The following is a 21,352-nucleotide window of genomic DNA, read 5'->3' as shown; positions in this document are numbered from 1 at the left end:
CGCTCTGGGCAGGACCTGGTGCTCCCAACCTCAGACTCGTCTTCCGCAGGGTGGTGTATGAATGTCTCCCCAGAGACTTCCAGCGAGTCTTTACCTAGATGGGAGACATTTTGCCACAAGAAATCCTGCAGTCAAGAGATCAGGTACAGGCCTGGCGAGGCCCCCGGGGATGGCGGCCCGGCCCTCCTGACTGCCGGCGGCCCGGCCCTGTGCTCGTTGGCTGGGGCAGGGGCTGGGAGGGGAGGAGGGCTTCAAAACAGTAAGAGCTTTCTCCTGAAGACAGCTTGCCCAAACAAGCTACTAGTGGAGATTGTAATATATATTTCTGGCCTAAATAAAGTCTCGAGGACATGACGGATTCCCACTGAGCACGCCAAGTTCTCTCTAGGAAACAGACCGTGCACATAGCTTGAGAAGTGTCTCCATGCAGACGCGCTTCCCGTCTTGCTCCTGGCAGCTCTAACTCGTCTTTAGGCCACTCCTCTTTATGACCCTTTGTCAGAACAGCAATCCCTGTTCCCGAGTCCGGGCCCGGGGACGGGCTTTGGCCTGCCACCAGCGCTTGCACGCATGAGCCTGCTCGGGGCTCACTTGGCAGGCTTTGTAAAACGCTGGCTCAGGCTCATCCTGGGGGATGGCCTCAGAGTCTGCTTCTCTTCTTCATTTTTAACTTTAAAATTTTTTATTTTTTAAAATTTTATTAAATTTTTTTAGACTCTGCATTTCTGAATTAGAATCTGCTCTTAGGGGATGATCACAATTTTTAAAAATTAAAGTATTATTTACATACAATAAAATTGACCCTTCCTAGTGTGTAGTTCTCTTGGGTTTTGACAAACACATGCAGTCACGGGCCACTACCATCAAAACAGAACGGCTTCGTTGCCCCTGAAATCCCCTCGTTCCCCATTGTAGTCAGCCCTTCCGTCACCCCCATCCCTTGGCAACTGCCATCTGCTGTGTCCCTATAGTTTTATCTTTTCCAGAACGTCCTGTAAATGGAATAGTTCGGTGTGTAGCCCTTTGAGCCAGGCTGCTTTCACTTAGCAGTGCTCCTGGAAGCTTTATCCAGATTGTATCTATTGGTAGTTTGTTCCTTTTACTGCTGAATAGTGTTCCGTTGTGTGGGCGATCAGAGATATTAGTGTTTCCACTTTCTCCATTACGAATTATTTTTTCATTCTAAAACTTTGGAACTTTGGAGGAAATATAATCATCTTTTGCCCCTGTCATTTTAGGTGACATCACTCAAAAAGGATATGAAAAGAAACGGGCAAAGCTGCTTGCACGCTATATCCCACTTATTCAAGGTAAAGTCAGCACGCTCAACTCTTTTGTAACAGTTAATATTCTCACCAAACTTGACCTAAATATGGATTTTAGAGTTTCACATTGGTATGTATCATATTTTATTGAGGACTGGGCAGCATGTCTAATATTGAATAATATAATCCACAGGTTATAATTTACAGCTTGGGTTTGATATAGATGTCATTTCCAAGTAGGATTTATTATATTTTTATGATTATAGAATATGATTCTTCTTGTGATTACAGTGAGGAACATTCCCTAACTTAGGTTCGGAACAAATGCTGTAAAGGTTAAGGTTAGGGTAAATTGATCTGTAGAGCTAACACACTTGTCGTTTCAACAGGGTTTTTTGGTGGAATTTAATGAGCTAATTCTAAAATTTATGTATAAGTTGAAAGGGCCAAGGGATTAAAAATGTACTCAGAAAGGAAGAATGAGGTGGGAAGATTTGCCCTACCAGGATAAGAAGAATTACTATCACGCTATCGTCATGAAGACGGCCTGGTCTGGAACCAGGGCAGGCAGCTGGATCTGCAGAGCGGGACCCGGAGCCCAGACACAGACGCACACGTGTGTGCAGACGTGGCCTGTGGGGGGGCAGCGTTGGAGGGCACGGTGTTGGCACAGCCCCTATCCTAATAGAAGACCAGTCACTGGACACAGGAATCAGTGTCTGGCATAGAAGGACCAATAGGAAAGGCGAAAGCTACAGCCTCTTCGAAGATTGTTTGGAAAACTTTGGTCACCATCACAAGATAGGCGGAACTTCACGAGTCACTAAAGAGCCTGAGCTGTGACCCTAAGGGAGGAAGCAGTGACTGTGTTTAAATGAACACTGTCATTTTATCCAAAGTCACCATAAACAGATTAAGGGCAAGTCACACAGTGGCAGGAGAATTGTAACACAAATACCTGGGAAAGAACTAGTATGCAGAACACAGAAGGCAGCACCGTCCTGTTCGTTAACTCTCGTGATAATGGAAATGTTCTGTCATCACTAGCCACGGATGGCTGTCAAGCACTTGAAATATGGTTAGCGTAACTGGGAGCCTGAATTTTTAATTTAATTGTAATTAATTTAAACTTAAATAGCCAGAAGTCCCCCAACATGATTTTTTAAAAAGCGCAGGAGGAAACTGGTCTGAAGCCTTGAATCACTGTTTTGTGTCAAGCCTACTAGCCAACAGCAAAGAAAGATGTTTAACCTCAGTGGGGATCGGAGGAATGTGGAAGAAAGCCATAACCTGCATGGATTGTTGGAGGGGTTCCAACAGTGGGGTGTGGTACAGCTGAAGAGGGGCAGCGGTGACCGGCCACTCCCCACACGGGCGCTAGGCGCTCTGGACAAACTCTGGGACATTGGCCCCTTGTCCTCTCTGTGCAGAGCAATGTTTACTAGATCCCTAAACTGCCAAGAGCTCAGACGTCCACCAGCAGAACCCATCCGGTGGAAAGCTTGAAGACCCCCACGCATCAGCCGGGATGAATCTCGTAAACATAGTGGGGAGTGAAAGAAACCATCGCGGAGGAGCACAGCCAGTACAGCTTAGAAAAGCACGCCGGCCTGCCCTGTTCAGGAGCTCCTGCGTAGTCGGTAAAGAGAGACAAGGAAGCGGTTTTCACGGAAGTCGGCGCACCGGGTGCTCGTGGGGTGAGGTGGCGCAGGGAGCTCCAGAGGCGCTTGAGTGCTCCCTGACTGCTGCCGCTGTCTCACTGGGTTTTCCCTGTGTAATAATTTGTAAACGGAACACCTGGTTTGTGCTGCCTATATCGGTATGATATAGTTTACAATAAATCAGCAATAAAAAGAGTATGTACTGACATTCGTTAATCCAAAACAAAACAGAAGCAATCTCTGAGTAAAATGGGAATTGAAGGGGACTGTTAGAGTGTCTTAAAGCCCACGTGACAGACGTCACCAGCAGCTGGCAGACCGTGGCACACACTGTGGCTTCTGCACCCCACGCAGGGGGAGAGGCCACTCTCCTCCAGGGGCCGCTGCCGCGTGACGGGGGAGCAAAGCAGGACGGAGATTGGAGAGCAAACGGCAGTCGTCTGCGCTCAGAGGCGGTATTGTTTTATTCCTTGGGGCCACAGGTGGCTGCCCCTTCACTCTTGAGTTAGGAAGAGTTTGTGCTTTGATAGAAGATAGATTCACAAGAATCGATAGCCTTTCCCTGGCAATATTTTAATGAAAAAACTTACATTTATAATACTTATTAATTCCTTAGGAAGAAAGTCACAGAACCTATATTAGGATCATGAAATCTATTTGAAAGAAATAGCCAAGACCCTAAAATATGAAGAAAGATACTGATTTCCTCAATGGAAATTACTGTTTCCAAATTAATCTGTGGACATTATGTAGTCCAGTCTGAATACCACTGGCTGGTTTTTAAAATTTCCAAACTTGGGATTGGAAATAATCACCCATTTGAAGGAGAAAGGTTCCGAGAGTAGCCAATACATCTCTGAGAAAGAATACTAGTGGAAAGGGCCTGGCCTTCAGGCATTAAACCTGGTTGTGTGCACACAGCCCCAGCAAGCGGGTGTTGGTGTTCAGGGTGGAAGAGCCCGCCAGTGGCGGGGGAGGTGGTCTGGCAATGATGCAGGAGAGCGCGGAGGAGGAAGCCTTGTCTCAGGCTGGTGCCATCCTGGAGGCAGTGGGGCTGGGGTGCTCTTCCTGTCTACCATCAACGAACAGAAGCTTCAGAAGGGTTAAAGCTGGAAGTATGTTTGTAATTATAAGAGACTGTAACATTCAGGAAGATACTTGAATAACCTTTGATTACAAGATGGGAGACCTGGGCGTTAGAAAGGAAAAGAAAGCAGGTCTGATTCGTTGCCTAGAGATGAAAATATTTCCGAATGGCTGAGCTGCCATCAGCCTGCCCCAGCTCTGGGGTGTGTGCACAGGCCAGGGTTGTGACCCCAGCAGACCAGCGTTCCTGTAGCTCTTTCTCGGGAACTCATTAGCTGGATGAAATGAATAGAAGTTCAAAGAAGAGGAAATGAAAATGTTCAACCCCACCGGTAGGTATGGAAATGCAAATTGAAGTGAACCGTCTTCCTCCTATCAGACTGGCAAAATTCTAAAAATCTTTCTAAACACCCAGTGCTGACAAGGGTGTGGGGAGATAGCACTTCCATGCATTGCTTGTGGGCATATTGCTGTAACCCTTTTAGAAGGGTGTCTCTTGATACCTGTAAAAATAAAAACTGTGCCTGCTCTTTCATGTGATAATTTCACATTGGGCTTGCATTTTGTGGAATAAACGAATCTATCTCAAAGAATGAAAGCACCCATATTTTGGAATGCAAACGTAAGGACGTCCATAGGCATGTGTCCATAATGTGTAAGGTTCTATGTATTCTCCATTACGAGCTTAGAAGTGATTTTATCCAGTCACAAGAAACAAGACGCCAGTCACAGTGCTGACCAGTGTTGCTATATGTGTGTGTTTGCGTATGGATATGCTCAGATTTTGAAGAAGGAAGGCCTGTTCCCATCTTCTAGCTCTGTGCAACTAAACACCCCAAGAATGCAGTGCCTAAGCACCAGTGATGACGTCTGTTCTGTTCACACACCTGCGGTGTGGCCGGGCTCCGGGGCCGCTTGCCCTGTCCACAGAGCCAAAGCCGGTGTCCTGGCGGCACTGCTGACCCAGGCCACCGTGCACTGGGCTCCCTGGCCACCGTGGTCCCTGCTGTGCCCTCTTGGTGCATTGTCTCAGAGTGTCTCCAGGTCACACAGGATTGCCTCTGCCCCACTGTGTCCAGCAGTGGGTTTGAGGCAAGGATAGATGGCCTCTTTTCAGGAAGTGATAAGGGCTGGCAGAACCCACGGGGCTGGAAGCCTATCTACTTTTATGAGATGTCTTGAGGCAGAGACTAAAGTTAAACTTTGTCACTCTGATGAAGCATGACAGAGGGCTTGCGTTGTGCTGTTCGCAAAGGTCAGCAAATTAGAGCTCAAGCAACACCATGGATTCTGTGTCATGACCCAGCATGCTTGGGCCCCGTCCCTTCACTCACCACACTGCCCTATGGGCCTATGTGGTCAGGGGCCGTGGAATGTGGCCAGCTGTCCAGGTGTTGGGTTTGCAGACAGCAAGCAGGGTCCCCAGGCTGAGGGCGTCAGCCCCTGAGGTCTCTGCACCCTGTGCTCTGCAGTTGTCACGGTCATGTGCACCCCCACTCGCCACCGTTCCGTGTTTCTGCCTGTGTCCAAGGACAAGTGGTTCCACCCCAGTGACTGCTTCGTGGGATGTTTTTTGGGGAGTTGGCTGACATCACGGACAGTGCCAGGGAAAGTGACACAAGCCATTTCAGATTCAGGACACGTTGACGATGAAGAAACACGCTTCTGAAGGACCTTCCCAAGAGAGTCTGCCCCAGGTGGCCGCACGTGCTGAGCTGGTGGCTCAGGGATGCTGTGTGCTGGTCACCCTTTTTGCAGATGGTGGACAGTGAGGCAGGGCAGCCTGGGCACTTTCGGGGGAGAGAGCGGGAAGTGGGTATTCGTGGCTCTGTCCCCAGCCTCCAGATCCAGGGGTCTTCTGGGCTTCAAGGGCCACCGCAGGGTGCGTGTGCTCAGATTACGGTTGTCGGGACAGTGTGTGCTGTGTGGCTGTTTTAAATGGATTTTTCCATCACTGGAAAAGCGAATTGTTGACACAAGATGTTCCTACAAAATTGTGTTGCAGGAGTAGACCCATCCCTGCAGGCGGAGAGCAGGGTCCCCGGCCCCTCACAGACCACAGCCGCAGGGCCCAAACAGCAGAAGCCGAGGCCCACCAGCTCCCGGGACGAGCGCTTCCGGTCAGGTAGGGACCAGACGGGGGGGCCTCCCCTGTGGACTTGGCTACAAACATCTGCTAAGCAAATGGTTTTACTTGAACATCATGCTATTTCTCAAGAGAAAATCTAACCTTCACACAATCACGGTGTCTCTCCGTGTAACCTGCAGGGTTGGTGGTCTCTCCCCCAGGTTGCTTATAAAAATCCCTAGAGAAATCGTCCTTCCCCCCGCAATCAGTGTAATTTCTTTCAACTTTTTGTCCATTTTTCTGCCTCAAGCTTTGGGGTTGGTATTAGTACTTTTTGTACGTTGTGGAACAGCTTTACTACTGTAGGTGTTTTTACTATTTTTTCTTTTTCTAATTTTGGAGCGTTCCTTCTAATGAGATTTCTGCCACTCTATCAGTGCTTTTATCAGTATTTAAGTTAGCCTGTGATGTTTTATTTGAATGATCAGAAGGCCTATTGGAGACATTCACGTCGCGTGTCAGTAGTTTCTGCGCACCCCGCTTCCCCCGTTTAACAACATTTCCACCCTGCGTGAGCATATATTTCCTTTCCATTTAAGCTCTTTTGGTAAGCCGTTTTTTTTAATGATGAAAAACTTTCAACAGAGATAAAGAAATGACCATTTTGTTTTAAGAATATCTAAGAGGAATGTTAAGATTTTAAATGTTATGTTAACATGGGAGTGTGATGAAGTAAGGAGAAATTTTTGATCAGATAATTTTTTACTAATTTAGCATACATTTGTCACACTGTTAATATTCTTTTCTGATTATATAAATAATACATGTGATATCAAATATATCATGTTTAAGGACAAAAGTAAAATCACCTGAACTCTGAATCCTGAGACAACCCCCCTCAGCATCTACTGAGCATGTGCAGACACCCACACGTGCACGTGGACACCAGCAGGTGGACATGGACACAGGCACGCAGACACCCGCACATGCACGTGGACACCCGCAGGTCACACGGACACATGCACGCAGACACCCACAGGTGCACACGGACACAGGCACGCAGACACCCACATGTGCACGCGGACACCCGCAGGTGCACACGGACACATGCACGCAGACACCCACACGTGCACGCGGACACCCGCAGGTGCACACGGACACATGCACGCAGACACCCGCATGTGCACGCAGACACCCACACGTGCACGCGGACACCTGCAGGTGCACACAGACACAGGCACGCAGACACCCACACGTGCACGCGGACACCCGCAGGTGCACACGGACACAGGCACGCAGACACCCACACGTGCACGCGGACACCCGCAGGTGCACACCGACACAGGCATGCAGACACCCGCACATGCACATGGACACAGGCATGCAAACACCCGTATGTGCATGCGGACACCCACACGTGCATGCGGACACCCGCAGGTGCACATGGACACAGGCACGCAGACACCCACATGTGCACACGGACACCCGCAGGTGCACACGGACACAGGCACGCAGACACCCACATGTGCACACAGACACCCGCAGGTGCACATGGACACAGGCACGCAGACACCCACATGTGCACACAGACACCCGCAGGTGCACACGGACACAGGCACGCAGACACCCGCATGTGCCCGCAGACACCCACACGTGCACGCGGACACCCGCAGGTGCACACCGACACAGGCATGCAGACACCCGCACATGCACATGGACACAGGCATGCAAACACCCGTATGTGCATGCGGACACCCACACGTGCATGCGGACACCCGCAGGTGCACATGGACACAGGCACGCAGACACCCACATGTGCACGCGGACACCCGCAGGTGCACACCAACACAGGCATGCAGACACCCGCACGTGCACATGGACACAGGCACGCAAACACCCGTATGTGCATGCGGACACCCACACGTGCATGCGGACACCCGCAGGTGCACATGGACACAGGCACGCAGACACCCGCATGTGCCTGCAGACACCCACACGTGCACGCGGACACCCGCAGGTGCACACGGACACAGGCACGCAGACACCTGCATGTGCCCGCAGACACCCACACGTGCACGCGGACACCCGCAGGTGCACACGGACACAGGTACGCAGACACCCACATGTGCACGCAGACACCCGCAGGTGCACACCAACACAGGCATGCAGACACCCGCACGTGCACATGGACACAGGCACGCAAACACCCGTATGTGCATGCGGACACCCGTGCACACTCGCTGATACCCACACACGCACACAGATACCCCAACACTCATGCAGGTGCACACACGTGCACGCTGATACCCACAAGCACGTGCAGATACTTGCACTCACGTGCTCCATGAATGGGGTCATAGTAAAGGCCCCTTCCTCTCCTTATCTTCCTGCCTTCCCTCTTCCCCCCATCCTCTGCTCCCAGTCTGTTTCCATGTGACAGATGTTAATAAACTGTGAACTTCATTCTAGTTCTAATTCTTTATTTTCTGAATATAAGACCTTGATCATAACTGTGATTTGCTAGTATTTTCTCTGAGGCTTTCTCTTATCTTTGCATTCTCTTAAAGCGGCTTTTGGAGAGCAGAAGTTTTAAATTTTATTTTATTTATTTATTTTTTAGAAGATGCTATTTATTTATATGAGATTGAGAGAGAGAGGGAAATCAGCAGCAGCGGGGGGAGTAGAGGGAGAGGGAGAAGCAGACTCTGTGCTGAACACAGAGCCCAAAGTGGGGCTGATCCCACGACCCAAGATCACCCCCCAGGCGGAAAGCAAAAGTGAGGTGCTTAACTGACTGAGCCACCGAAATGCCCCTAGAAGTTTTTAATTTTAATGAAGTACAACTTACCTGTTTTTTGTTTGGTTTGGTTTGGTTTGGTTTTTAGTGGATAGTGCTTTTGTTCTTGTGTCTAAAAAAATCTTTGCCTCACCTGAAGGTCACAAAGATTGTCACCTCTGTTCACTTCTAGAGGGTTTATAGTTTTATATTTTAGCTTTAGGTCTATGATCCATATTTTAGTTGAGTTTAGTATTAGTTCAGGGTATGAATCAAAGCTCATTTTTTGCACACAGATATCCAGCGACCCCACCATTTGTGGAGAACACACTGCCTTTGCTCCTCCATCTAGGAACACCTGCAGCGGCACCTGCGATGCTGCTTCTGGACTCCGTCCTGTCCTGTCGAAGTATTCATGTAGCTTCACGGCAAAACCGCGTTTCCATGTTATGGCTTAGAAATAATTGTTGAAATCAGTAGTGCTCTTCCTCCGAGCTTTGTTGTTTTGTTTCGTACTGTTGTTCCCTTGTCTGTAATGTGACTTTTTGCCTCTGGCACTTTGAAGATTTTTCTCTTTATCTCTGGTTTTGAGTGATTTGATTATGATGTGCTGTTCTCATCACGGCAGCCGTACTTTCAGTTTCAAAGGGGAAAAAACATTTCATTGATATTATAAAGTAAAAACCTAGTGGAAATAGAAGAAAAGGGAAATCTGCCCATAGGTGAGGGCAACAGTGAGCAGTAAAGGAGGTTAGGACAGGGTTACATGAGAGCGGGTGCTTACAACACCCAACCTTATCAGCTGGGGAAGCCTCGTGGAGACACCCGGGGTGGAGTCCCCGACGGAGAGGCCTGGCCAGCGTCCTCCTTCCAGCTGAGACCTCCCACTGTCCACCCCCATAAGGGCTATATTTATAAGGCCAGTGATGGGGTCTGAAGTTAAACATTTTTTTTTACCTGCGTGCAGTTTGGAGCGAGTTGCATTTCCATGTTATCATGTCTTTACATCTTCAGGAGCCTGGGCTAGGTGTGTCTGTCTCCCCTCCCAGATTCCATCGGGGGGGGGGGGCAGCCAAGCTTGGAGCAGCAGGGGACGTGGGAGGATGTGAGGCAAGATTTACAGCTCTTGGTGTCCAGACCAGAGGAGCCAGTTCTGACCTGGAGGCCAGGCTCCCGAGGTCACTCATGCAGCGTGAGTCACACAACCGCGTGCGTCAGCCTGCCTGTGTGCCGGCAGCAGTGGTCCATGATCTGGGACAAATCCATACAATACTGGTGCCTTGGTACGTGTAGGTCTGTGTTTCTTGGGGTTTGCTGAGCTTCTTGGATTTGTTGGCTTGGACCCTGTTGTGCTGATATTCTGTTGATTTTTAGTTCTGTGTTTTACCTGTATTTGTGGTTATGTTCGTTTCTCAGACTGCAGTAGGGTTTAAGGTGTGCGCTCACGGTCACTGCCATATTGTTGCCGGGGCTCCTGCACTTGTGTCTCAAGCACCTTCTTATGTCTGGGAGTATTTATATTAGACCCTTATGTTTAAAGGGTAATTTGACTGAATATGAAATTCTAGGTTGAACACATCTCTCTTCAATACGTGTTGCCTTCTTGCCCCCAGTAGTTTCTGTTGAGTAACGTGAGGTGAGTCAGTCTTTCTCTCTGGAAGCTGATAGAATTGTCTTGTTGTCTCTGATGTTTATAAATTTTACTTTAATACATTATGTGTACATTTTTCATCTTTCCTGATTAGGACCCTGTGGACCATCTCACTGCAAGGTTTTTAAATGTTTTAAAAACATTTTGTTGGAGAAAAATTTAAACAGGTACAAAAGTGGACTTCCTCGTGTGATAACCCTCTGGACTTATTGTCCAGCAGCACAGCCCCAGCCATGCTCACCCACGCCTCACCTACGCCCTCGCTTCCCACATGATCTTGAAGCAAATCTCAGAGATCACGTTATTTCATTTAGATGTCATAATATTCTTGGTGGCTGTTTCTGAAAAGGATCATGTCTTTGTATCTCTAAAACATAAAAACCATCATCACAAAATAAGGAATAATTCCTTAATATCAAATATCCAAATGTTCATATGGTTTTTAATTTTTTAATTTTTAATTTTTATTTCAAAAAAAATTTTAAGTAAGCTCTACGCCCAATGTGGGTCTCAAATTCATACCCCAAGACCAAGAGTCCCATGCTCCACGGACTGAGCCAGCCAGGTGCCCCATGGCTTTTTAAAACCACTTTGTTTGGACCCAGGATCCAAACAAGATCTACATATCACAAATGGTTGGTAGTGTTTTCAGTCTTTGTTGACGTCTGCATCTGTCCCTCTAGTCTGTGGAAGAGCCTGGGCTGTCTCTGGCAGCTCCTGTGGGGTGTCGTCCTCCCCTCCAAGGCTCCGTGAGGGTCGGGTTACGTTTTCGGTTGTCCCTGAGACAAGATAGGGTGCTGTGTTCCCTCACCGGGAGGACAGGCTGCCTGGGACACTGGCAGCCAGTGATAGCCAGTTCCTAGATACGGTCATTCATGAGGGTTGCAAAATGGTGAAGCTGCTTTTGTCATCCCTCTTCATTCAGAGGCTGGGCTCCTTCTATAAAGATAGGCTCATCCTTGCTTGCTACCTGGTACAGGAGAACCCGGATAAATGCTCCATTCTTTCCACTTACTTGTTCCTTTTTAGAATAATGAGTTAGGTTGCTGGCAAACTCCAATGGCAACCAATTAATTTTGCTGCCTCTTTTTCTTCCTTTCTGTTCTCTTGTCTGTGTGTGTGTGTGTGTGTGTTTGATATCCTTTTTTTTTTTAACTTATTTATGTGGGGGGGGGGCAAAAGGAGAGGGAGAGAATCTCAAGCAGACTCCCCACTGAGCACAGAGTCTGATGTGGGGCTCAGTCTCACAACCCTGAGATTGTGACCTGAGCCGAAATCAAGAATCGGATGCTTAACCCTGAGCCACCCAGGCGCCCCCAGTATTTGGTATACAATCCATTCTAGCATCTATCCTTGTTGATATTCAAACTATTCCATCCTTAGCCTTTGGGCGCATCTTCCAATCAGCTCCACAGTCCTGAGCTGTTTGATCAAGTCCTCATTGGCTGTCACGACAAGATGCTCTCGGCTCCTCTGTGTGTTTCCTGCGCCTACCCTAGAGTCTGCCTTTCTCAGAGTCCTTCAGCGAGCATGGGTATTTGAAGACCACATTCTGGGTGCAAGGGTTACTCATTGCTATCGGGCTGCACTTTTTTTTTTTTTTAAGATTTTATTTATTTATTTGAGAGAGAGAGAGCAAAAACACAAGAGAGGGGATGAGCGGCGAGGAGCTGCAGAGGGAGAGGGAGAAGCAGGCTTCCTGCCGAGCCAGGAGCCCGACGTGGGGCTCACCCCCAGGACCCTGGGATCATGACCTGAGCCAAAGGCAGACTCTTAGCTGACCGAGCCACCCAGGCGCCCTGGACCAGCACTTTTCCTAGACATTTTTAGTGGATGGAGGTACAGCATAATAGTTAAAGACAAAGTGTCACATGTGTTCATGCCAGCACTTCTATTCAGATCCAGGAACAGAGGTGTATGTAACTTTCCTTCTGTGTTTGGATCTTCCTCATGAGTGTTTTTGTTCCCAGGGATGGTGGCATCGCTGTGTGATTGCAGAAAAGACTTTACATTTCTTTTCTTTCTTTCTTTTCTTTCTTAAGTAGTGGAGCCCAACACAGGGCTTGAACTCAGGACCCTGACATTGAGACCTGAGCTGAGATCAAGAGTGGGATGCTTAACTGACTGAGCCCCCCGGGCGCCCCCAGAGTTTATCTTTCCTATGCATCCTTAGTAAATATCTGCAGAGGAACAGGCTAAACAGTCTAACTATGTATTTGAAAGTCATTTGGAATAGTTCAGGCCAACAACTGGAGACCCATTTAGGTTCATTTGTTTCAGTTTATTTTTAATTTGGGGGATTTCTTTTTAAATAGTTTTGATTTATAACTGAAAATATTTACATGGGTCCAAATCTACAAACAAAGGAACATTTAAAGAAATCTAGGGCCAATGTCATAAGCCATGCTTAGTTTTTAAATTTTTTTTGATTTTTTAAATTTAAAATCATTTAATTAACATATAGTGTATTATTAGCTTCAGGGGTAGAACTTAGTGATTCATCAGTTGCGTATAACACCCAGTGCTCATTCCATCACGTGCCGTCCTTAATGCTAGGCCGTGCTTGTGTCTCATTCACATTCAATGAAAACAGATAAGAGTATGGAACTTAATTTTGTTACTTCATAAGCAATCTTGTAGAAAGTGTCTTTATTGCTGTTGTTTTTACGTAGATGTTCACACTGAGGCGGTACAAGCAGCTTTGGCCAAATACAAGGAGAGGAAGATGCCTATGCCTTCAAAGAGACGTTCTGTTCTTGTACATTCGTCGGTGGAAACCTACACGCCTCCAGGTATGGATGACCCGCGTCGGGGTCGGCGTCTGTGGGCGTTCCACAGCCCTGAGCTCATAGCCTTCCTTTCCCCTTCCGACCTGTAGTCAAGATTTAGAAAAATTAGAGATTAGAAATGTTTGCGTATGTGCCGTATTCCTCCCTGAAAATCTGTGGTATATACAGTGTGGCTCTTACCCAAGTGGGTGCTTGCTTTCTATAGGACTTCTGGGTAGATTTTAATTCTTTTACTAAGATGCTATTTATGCTTTTTAGTCAAGAGAGGAACCTAAAATCAATGCTTACTGGAATACTAGAGTTCTCTGATTTAAGAATTTTAAAATTATTCTTTTTTTTTTTTTAAGATTTTATTTATTTATTAGACAGAGATAGAGACAGCCAGCGAGAGAGGGAACACAAGCAGGGGGAGTGGGAGAGGAAGAAGCAGGCTTCCAGTGGAGGAGCCTGATGTGGGGCTCGATCCCACAACGCCGGGATCACGCCCTGAGCCGAAGGCAGACGCTTAACCGCTGTGCCACCCAGGCGCCCCTTTAAAATTATTCTTATCTTATTAATGACCACTATATTTTTACCAGGCCTTAAATGGAAGAATATAGGCTATTTGGAGGGTTTTAAAAAATTTATTATTGTTTTGTTGTCATTACCTTTAGAAATGAGAACTTCTACATGGAGCTTCTCTTCAGTGAAGGTGTTGTAAGCTCTGTCTCTGTCCCCACCCGGCGTTGGTGGTGTGTGGCGCTCTGGGATGCCCGTCTGTCTTGTGTTGAAGTCATGAAACTGGCAGCATGAGTGTTTGGATGGATGATGTAGTGAAAACCAAACACACCAGATTTACAAGCCAATTTGGTGTTTTGGTAACACTTCCTTTCTAAAGGAAAAAAAAGTTTATATTGTTGAAAAAAATCTTCTAAAAATAGCTGTCAAAGTATTGTTTCTACTAAATACAACGATAGATACTACCCACTTTTTAATCATAATAATAGAACGCACAGTCATGCTGACTTGACAGAACCTTAATGAACAGTTATCTTATTGACTGAAGCAGTTGTCTGGGGGAAGGAGTTCTTGTCAGCGCTCATTGCCACCTCCCCTAAGAGGACGCAGGTGGACAGGAGGAGGCCTGGAGTGGGTTGGGGCTGCTGCCCCATGAGCCCCGTGCTGCCTCGGGAGGCCGGCTGAGCTGTGTGTGAAGGTTGTGTGGGGTGTTCACTCAGATGAGCACTCAACACTTGGGGTCTTCTCTGCTTTTGGGACCCACCAAGGAATGTGCTGAAGCCATTTAGGGCTTGGGGTTGCCTTCACTCCCAGCGTGTGGTGCTCCCAGACAGTCCTCTGGGGGAAGTCGGGCTTGTGAAACCACTTTCCCAGGTAGGGCTCCTTGGATCTCACAGTCGGGCAAACACAGGCCCTTCTAGACTTGAGGGCAGCCTTTGAGATGACCCCTTGGCCATTCTGGGGCCCAGCGGTGTCGGTGTACAAAGCTTGCCACGTGCAGTCCTGGCAGACGCAGGAGCCAGTGTGGGAACTCGCCCTCCTCCCTGACTCATCCCTACATCATGCCTGTCGTCATTATTTTAACCACAGACACGTCATCTGCCTCAGAAGATGAGGGCTCTTTACGGCGACCCGGGCGACTCACCTCCACTCCGCTCCAGAGCCATTCCAACATCGAGCCCTGGCTCGACCGGGTCACTCAGGGCTCGTCCACTTCATCCTCTGCATCCTCCACCTCATCTCACCCGGGAGGGAGACCCGCCGCCGCTCCCAGTGCCACCGCCGCCGCACTCACCGGCCCGGCGGCCCACGCCCACATAGGTCAGTAACGAGCTGCCACGGCCCCTCCAGGACAGGGGTGCCTCTGCGCCCATCAAGACCCACCTTCTCTTCTTCATCTGGAAATGTCTTTTTGGTAACAAAAGTACATCTTGATACTTCTGTGGTTTGGCAGTTCCAGACCGTGTGCTGTGTTGGCCTCCCCACGGGCCCCAGAAGTGGTGGTGTTTCTTGATGTCCTACCCCTCCTGCTCTGGAGGGGTGGGCTGGTGCAGCGGCAGGTGGGGGGTGCACAGTCCCTTAGACATGGCCTCGGTTGCCCTGACCGCCGCCCTGAGCCCGCCCTGAGCCCGCCGCCTCTGCGTGCCTCTGCCCTCGCTCTCTGCCCCGTGAGCACCATTGCGCAGCCGTTGGCAGGGCAGGGCTGGGGCCGCAATCGTGGCCTGGCCTTTCTTCCTCCACGTGCCAAGTGAAACAACCCCTCAACCCGGAGAGAGACGTCAGGCAAAGCCAAATCATAAAGATGTGTAGATCTTTTCTGAATCATCCAGTTCTTTACAATATTCTTAGAAAGGAGGAATCGCAAACCTTCCATCATGTGCAACCCCGTTTGCTGAGCAGCGGTAGTGGTGTGGTTCGCTGGCACGCGGGGCTCGCGTCCGTTCTGCACGCGCCCCAAACGAGAGCGTGTTTCTTGGGTGGTGGCTCCGCGTTGCCCCGCCCCCCATTTTCCTAGATGTGGAGGGGGGACAGAAGGTCAGCCTGCCCCTTGCCTAGGCTGTGACCAGTTTTCTGGACTCCTGTTCATCGTCTCTGCTGCGAGTTCTGCCGAAAACGAGAGGGTGTAGCAGCTGCTCCTGCGTCACAGGCGGCTGTTCTTGGTGGGTCCCCGGAGCCTGAACACCCCCCAGGCAGCTGCGGGCTTAGGGGCTGAGCTGCTTTCGTGTGCAATCTTGGCCATTTGGCTGCGCTGGGAGTAAACTGGATGAGTCCGAGCATCTCTGAGGACACTTCACTGAAGCTCCTCACCTTCTATCTGTTGAGTCAACACAGGAAACCTGCACATTTCTGTCGAGCTTGTGTCTTCTGCCGCGACACAGCCTCCCTGCTCCCAGCACACGGAGAAGCTGCCGCGGGCTCGGGGTAGCAGGGGAGGCTGGGGCTTGAGGACAGAGCCCTTGGGGAAGCAGCCCACGCAAGCTGTTCTGGCAGCGGCCCTGGGTGTCCAGCGGATGGCCAGTGGTCACTCCCCAGCTGTCCTCGAGTAGAGCTTCAGGGGAGAGCTTGAAACACAGCCTTCGCACTGATACATTTTTCCTCTGTTTGTCACAGTGATTTGACTTATCGGAAATACACAGATATCTCCAGTGTGAGAAAAACAGTCGTTTCTGAATGTTCTGATACCTTATTTCTGCTTCCGGATACTCAGTTCTTGGTGAGATGGTAGAGAGAGTAGAACTATATCGGCCGTTGCGAAGCTGTTGCAAACCCTGCTTCCTGGTGGGTTAGAGATGAAAGCGTATCTAGCATGAGCACCTGGCCACAGCTCAAAACGCGGACTGTCCAGTGGCCGTGGGGTGGGGTCTTTCCACAAAGCCCGTGGCTGTGAGGCCCTGGCTGTGGAGGCTGACAAGGGAGACTCGTTACCGCGTGCACGGAGGACCCCCGACTCTGGCCAGTGTGGCTGCGCCCCTCTCTTCTCCCGTCCCATTCGCTTGGCCTCTCCTGTGCGTTGTGTGATCGGTTCTCGTAAATTCAAATAGTCTTAACTGTGGATTGTAGCCTTTTATATGCTACATGTTTGCTGGATATAGCTGACTTGAGTTCCTGAATCGGAAAATACTTATCTTCCCGCTCCTTATTATAAAAATCATCCTTTTAGTTTTTAGCACTGGAGAATTCTTCAGTTTGGACTAAGGAAAGAGATATAGAAAGAGGAAGAATATATTAGGTAAAAAAATTGAGGTACAATATATTAGGTAAAGGTAGTTTTTAAAAAATATATCATTTTTAATTTTGGGTTAAAGAAATCAAATCCATAAAACATTGGGACACAAACGTAAACACCTATATTTAAAAGTAGTATTTTCAGTTATAGCAGTTCATTTTTATTTTGAATGTTGTTTATTTTTATATAGTGATTTTAAAACTACTTTGTAGTTAAGGTTACCATTTATGCCTTTCATGAATATTGTTAAAATCACCTACACTTTTTGCTAGACTTGGAAGGTCGGGGAAATTTCTTTCTAAACTAAAAGAACTTCATGATAGGCATACTTTAAAATACTAATTTCATCAACATTACACTTTCTCAAGGGTTGTGAAATCTCTGTCATTAAGTTAGATTTTTCCAAATGGTGTTTTCTGATATGTAGATAGTGAGTTTGGGTTTTGCTTCCATATAATTTCATCTTTCTAATATTTTAAAAAAATTTTAGTTTGCATTTTGCCTAGATGATGAACTAATAGGTAAACTATCAGAATTTAAAAATCAGAAGCAGAAGAGTGGCCCCTGTGGGGTAGGAACGCACATCAGAGGACCAAAGGGACTGCAGGTCTATCCCGCTGTCCCTCGTGCAGACGCCGTGCTCACACTCACGCCTCAGCAGCGTCCAGTCGGCCGGCACTCCAGATACGTGTGCCGTTTGATACAGATTAAACCCCAAAATGTGCATTCAGACAATGGAATGAGTGACTTCAAACATTTTCTGCATCTAACATCATTTGTCGTAAACTGTGACATTAATGTCTTGCACTCAGTACTTGACTGAGGTCCCCCAATAGTGAGATGTGTTGATCTGGCCATGGGGATAATTTTTATCTTCCTAGCCTTATTCTTTGAAGCCTGAAAAGGTCTTGTGTCTTTGTGACATCCAGCATACTTTTTGGGGAGTGGGGGGTAGTTTATAGAAGCCTGGCTATTTTTTTATAATACAACAAAAATGGCCTAATGACAACTGATTTAAAATGTGTCTCTGCTTCATTGAGATTTCTTTTTTTTTAAAGATTTTATTTATTTACTTGTGAGAGGGAGGGGGGAGAATACAGAGGGAGAAGGAAAAGCAGACTCCCCGCTGAGCAGGGAGCCCAATGCGAGACTTGATCCCAGGACCCCGGGATCATGACCTGAGCCGAAGGCAGACGCTTCACCAACGGAGCTGCCCAGGCGCCCCCTTCATTGAGATGTCTGACGACAGCTCACTTGTGCCTGTCAAGGCATTGTCATCGGAGGTTCTGGCCGAGATCCGTTTGAGAACCAAACAGCCATCGTGCATACAGGTGTCCACGGGCTGTGTCTGGGGGTTCAGAGTTTACAGGGTCCCAATGTGTCTCGGTCAACCAGAAAAACAGAATGAATCGCAATGTCACGTTCTTTGCTTAGAGCTCGGCTGGTGAGGCTTCCATTGAATGGGATTTAAAGAGCAACTTCATCCTCTTTTGAATCAATAGCCACTTTCATTGGGGGTTTGTTTTCCCAAAGCAGATGTGCACTCCGCCCCTCCTGATGTCACCACGGGCCTCGTGGAGCTTTCACACTGTGAACGTCCGCAGCTGGCTTCTGTGCGAGGTGTCACTCGGGGCTACAGCGGGAGCGTCCTGGAAACGGCCGGTGGTGAGCATGCTTCTCTTTGTCCTTTTGAAACAGCAGAGCACAGCCCTTCTCTTCAGCTACGGGACGCGGCTTTGGTGCCTTTGCCTTAGCAACCCTCGGCCAGCCGCTAGCCGTCCTCGTTCAGTGCGCGGGAGCGGAGGCCAGTGTGTGCAGGGGACGCTACTGCAGAGAGCATCATGGGGAGAAGCAGTCAGCAGAATCTCTGGAATTGGTCAGATGGGGAACAAGGAGAACAGGATCTACAAAACAGTAGGAAAATGAGAAGCCGTGGGCAGTCTCTCTGTTGCAGACTCTGTGGGGCCTCAGTATGAGAGCGCCCGGCCTGTGAGGCTCTCCGTGCGCACAGCCTGAGAAATGGGCACAGCAGCGAGCCTGGTTTCTGACCTGCAGGCCAGAAAGGCCAGCACGAGCCTCGCAGTGTCCTCATTCATACCATGTCCTTTGGAAACAGTTTCCAGTGTCTTTCATCAAAAGCACGTGAAGTTTTCTTTCCAGCGTACCAGATTAGAATTGCAAAAAAATCCGGGGGATCTTAGATTGAAGGTTTTAACATGTATTTTGATATTCTAAGCAGTAGATCCGATTTTGTCAAGGTCTTTTAGCTCCTTGTCCAGATGCAACAGGAAAATACTGAGTCCGCATGAAGCAGGCTTTCCATTGGTTAGATAGATTTTTTTATTTGATTGTATATTTTTTTAAAAAGAGCTTCGTTGAGGGATAACTGACTTGTAGTGAACTGCACATATTTAAAGTGTTCAATCTTACAAGTTTTAAGATGTGTGTACAGCTGTGAAAACCGTCCCTGTGACCACAGTAGTGAACACATCCATCTTCCCCCTCTGCCCCTCCCCCTGCATCCCCAAAATAAATCAGTGAATAAATAAATCTTGGGGTGCCTGGGTGGCTCGGTTGGTTAGGTGTCTAGCTCTTGATTTTGGCTCAGGTCATGATCAGGGTGGTGAGATCGAGTCCTGTGAGGGGCCTGTGCCCAGCATGGGGTCTGCTTGGGATTCTCTCTCCCTCTTCCTCTGCCCCTCCCCCTGTCTTGCTCACAGGCTCTCTCTCTCTCTTCCCCTCTCTCTCTCAAATAAATAAATAAATAAATAAATACATCTTTTTTTTAAAAAGATAGTGAACACATCCAGCATTCCTAACAGTTTCCTTGTGTCCCTTCTGCTCTTTTTGGCTTCCCCCAGGCTTCAGGCAACCCCTGATTTATTTCCTGACATGAAAATTAGTTTGCATTTTCCGGAACTTTAGATAGAATCATGCAGTACTTACTCTTAGATTGTCTGTGCTCTGGTTACTCTGCACAAGTACTCTGAGATTCACTCATGTTCTTGGATGTGTCAATAGTCCGTTCCTCTCACCGGTCAGTGTTTCATTTGACGGGTGTGCCGCCCTTCACTTGTTCACTTACGCAGGGTTTGTGGGTTGCCTCCAGGTTTTGGCTGTTACACGTAAAGCTGCTAGGAATATTCGTACACAAGTTTTGGTGTCGAAGTATACTTTCACTTCCCTTGGGTCACTAGCTAGGAGTGGAATGGCTGGGTCCTATAGTAGCTTTATGCTTAGCTTCCTAGGCAATTGCCAGACGTGTTTCCACAGTGGTCGTACCATTTCACGTTCCCACGGCTGAGGGAGCCCTAGCTCCCCCGTGCTTGCCTGGGTGGTACTGTTGGTCTCGTTGTCAGCCGCCCTGCTGGGTGTTAATTAGCATCTCCCTAGAGACCTAGGGCGGGGAGCGTCTTCTTATGTGCTGATTTGCCATCTGTGTGTCTTTTTAGAAGTCTGCGCAGGTCTTTTGCCTATTTTTTAACGTCATGTTTTCTTCCTAAGTTTTGAGAGTTCTTTATGTATTCTGAGTTCAGGTTCTTTATCCAGTATGTAATTAGGATTTTTTCCCAGTCTGCGGCTTCAGAAGTTACTCATTTTGATGAGGTCCAGTTCACTCATGTTTTCTTTTACGGATCCTACTTTTGTGTCGTACCTAAGATATATTTTCCTAACCCAAAGTCGTAAAGGTTTTCTGTGTTTTCTCCTAGAATTTTATAGTTTCGAGTTTTACATGTAGGTATACGATCCATTTTGAGTTAATTTTAGTGTAAGTACAACATATGGATCAGAGTCTGCTTTTTTACATGTGGACGTCCAGTTGTCCCATCATTTGTTATAAGCCCATTCTTTCCCTGCCAAGTTTCTGTGGCATCTTTAACAAAAATCGGTAGGCCGTGTACGAGATGATAAATACAGTAGATGTCCATTTATTTGGCTCTTATAAAATTTTTTTCAGCATTTTTTGTAGCACTCAGTGTACAGGTATTGCACCTATTTTGTTAAAATTATTCCAAAATAGATTATATTTGTGATGTTATTGTAAATAGTATTTTAAATTTTTTCCAGTTGCTTATTACTGGTCTACAGAAATGCAGTTGGTTTTTGTATGTTGGCCTTTTATTAGTTCCAGTAACTTTTTGGGTAGATTCCTTAAGATTCTATATGTTTGGCCATATTGTCTGTGAATATGGTTTTACTTTTCTTTCCAAACTGTGTTTAGGAGCATTTATTTTTCTGGCTTTATTGCAATGTAGGACTCCCACTAGTGTCATTGAGAAATATTAAAAGAGGATATGACTTATCTTGTTTCCAACTGTAGGGGGAAAGCAT

At 47.7% G+C, this 21,352-nt stretch overlaps 2 protein-coding genes across 2 annotated transcripts in view; both read left to right on the top strand.

Moving 5' to 3' along the window:
- Positions 1–21,352, top strand: part of DIP2A (disco interacting protein 2 homolog A) — a 136,513-nt gene that overhangs the window by 20,593 nt on the left and 94,568 nt on the right. The window contains 5 exon segments of the mRNA XM_040621761.1: positions 1,239–1,310; positions 6,018–6,137; positions 13,180–13,299; positions 14,884–15,114; positions 18,557–18,685. Coding sequence (XP_040477695.1) covers positions 1,239–1,310; positions 6,018–6,137; positions 13,180–13,299; positions 14,884–15,114; positions 18,557–18,685 — 672 coding nt within the window.
- Positions 7,056–8,683, top strand: LOC121100515 (putative uncharacterized protein FLJ46204). The gene is made up of 2 exons (XM_040621760.1): positions 7,056–7,625; positions 8,024–8,683. The coding sequence occupies exons 1-2, from the start codon at positions 7,067–7,069 to the stop codon at positions 8,515–8,517; spliced, it is 1,053 nt and encodes a 350-aa protein (XP_040477694.1). The 5' UTR covers positions 7,056–7,066; the 3' UTR covers positions 8,518–8,683.

The sequence above is a fragment of the Ursus maritimus genome, unplaced genomic scaffold (genome assembly GCF_017311325.1).
Source record: "Ursus maritimus isolate PB19 unplaced genomic scaffold, ASM1731132v1 scaffold_4, whole genome shotgun sequence".
NCBI lineage: Eukaryota > Metazoa > Chordata > Mammalia > Carnivora > Ursidae > Ursus > Ursus maritimus.
Note: the sequence above shows the minus strand (reverse complement) of the source record. Positions and strands in the feature narration are given on the sequence as shown.

Coding starts and splice junctions, on each gene's coding strand:
- LOC121100515 (XM_040621760.1), top strand. CDS start 7,067: ATGCACGTGGACACCCGCAGGTCACACGGACACATGCACGCAGACACC. Junction 7,626..8,023: donor GTGCACACAGACACCCGCAG/GTGCACATGGAC, acceptor GGACACCCGCAG/GTGCACATGGACACAGGCAC.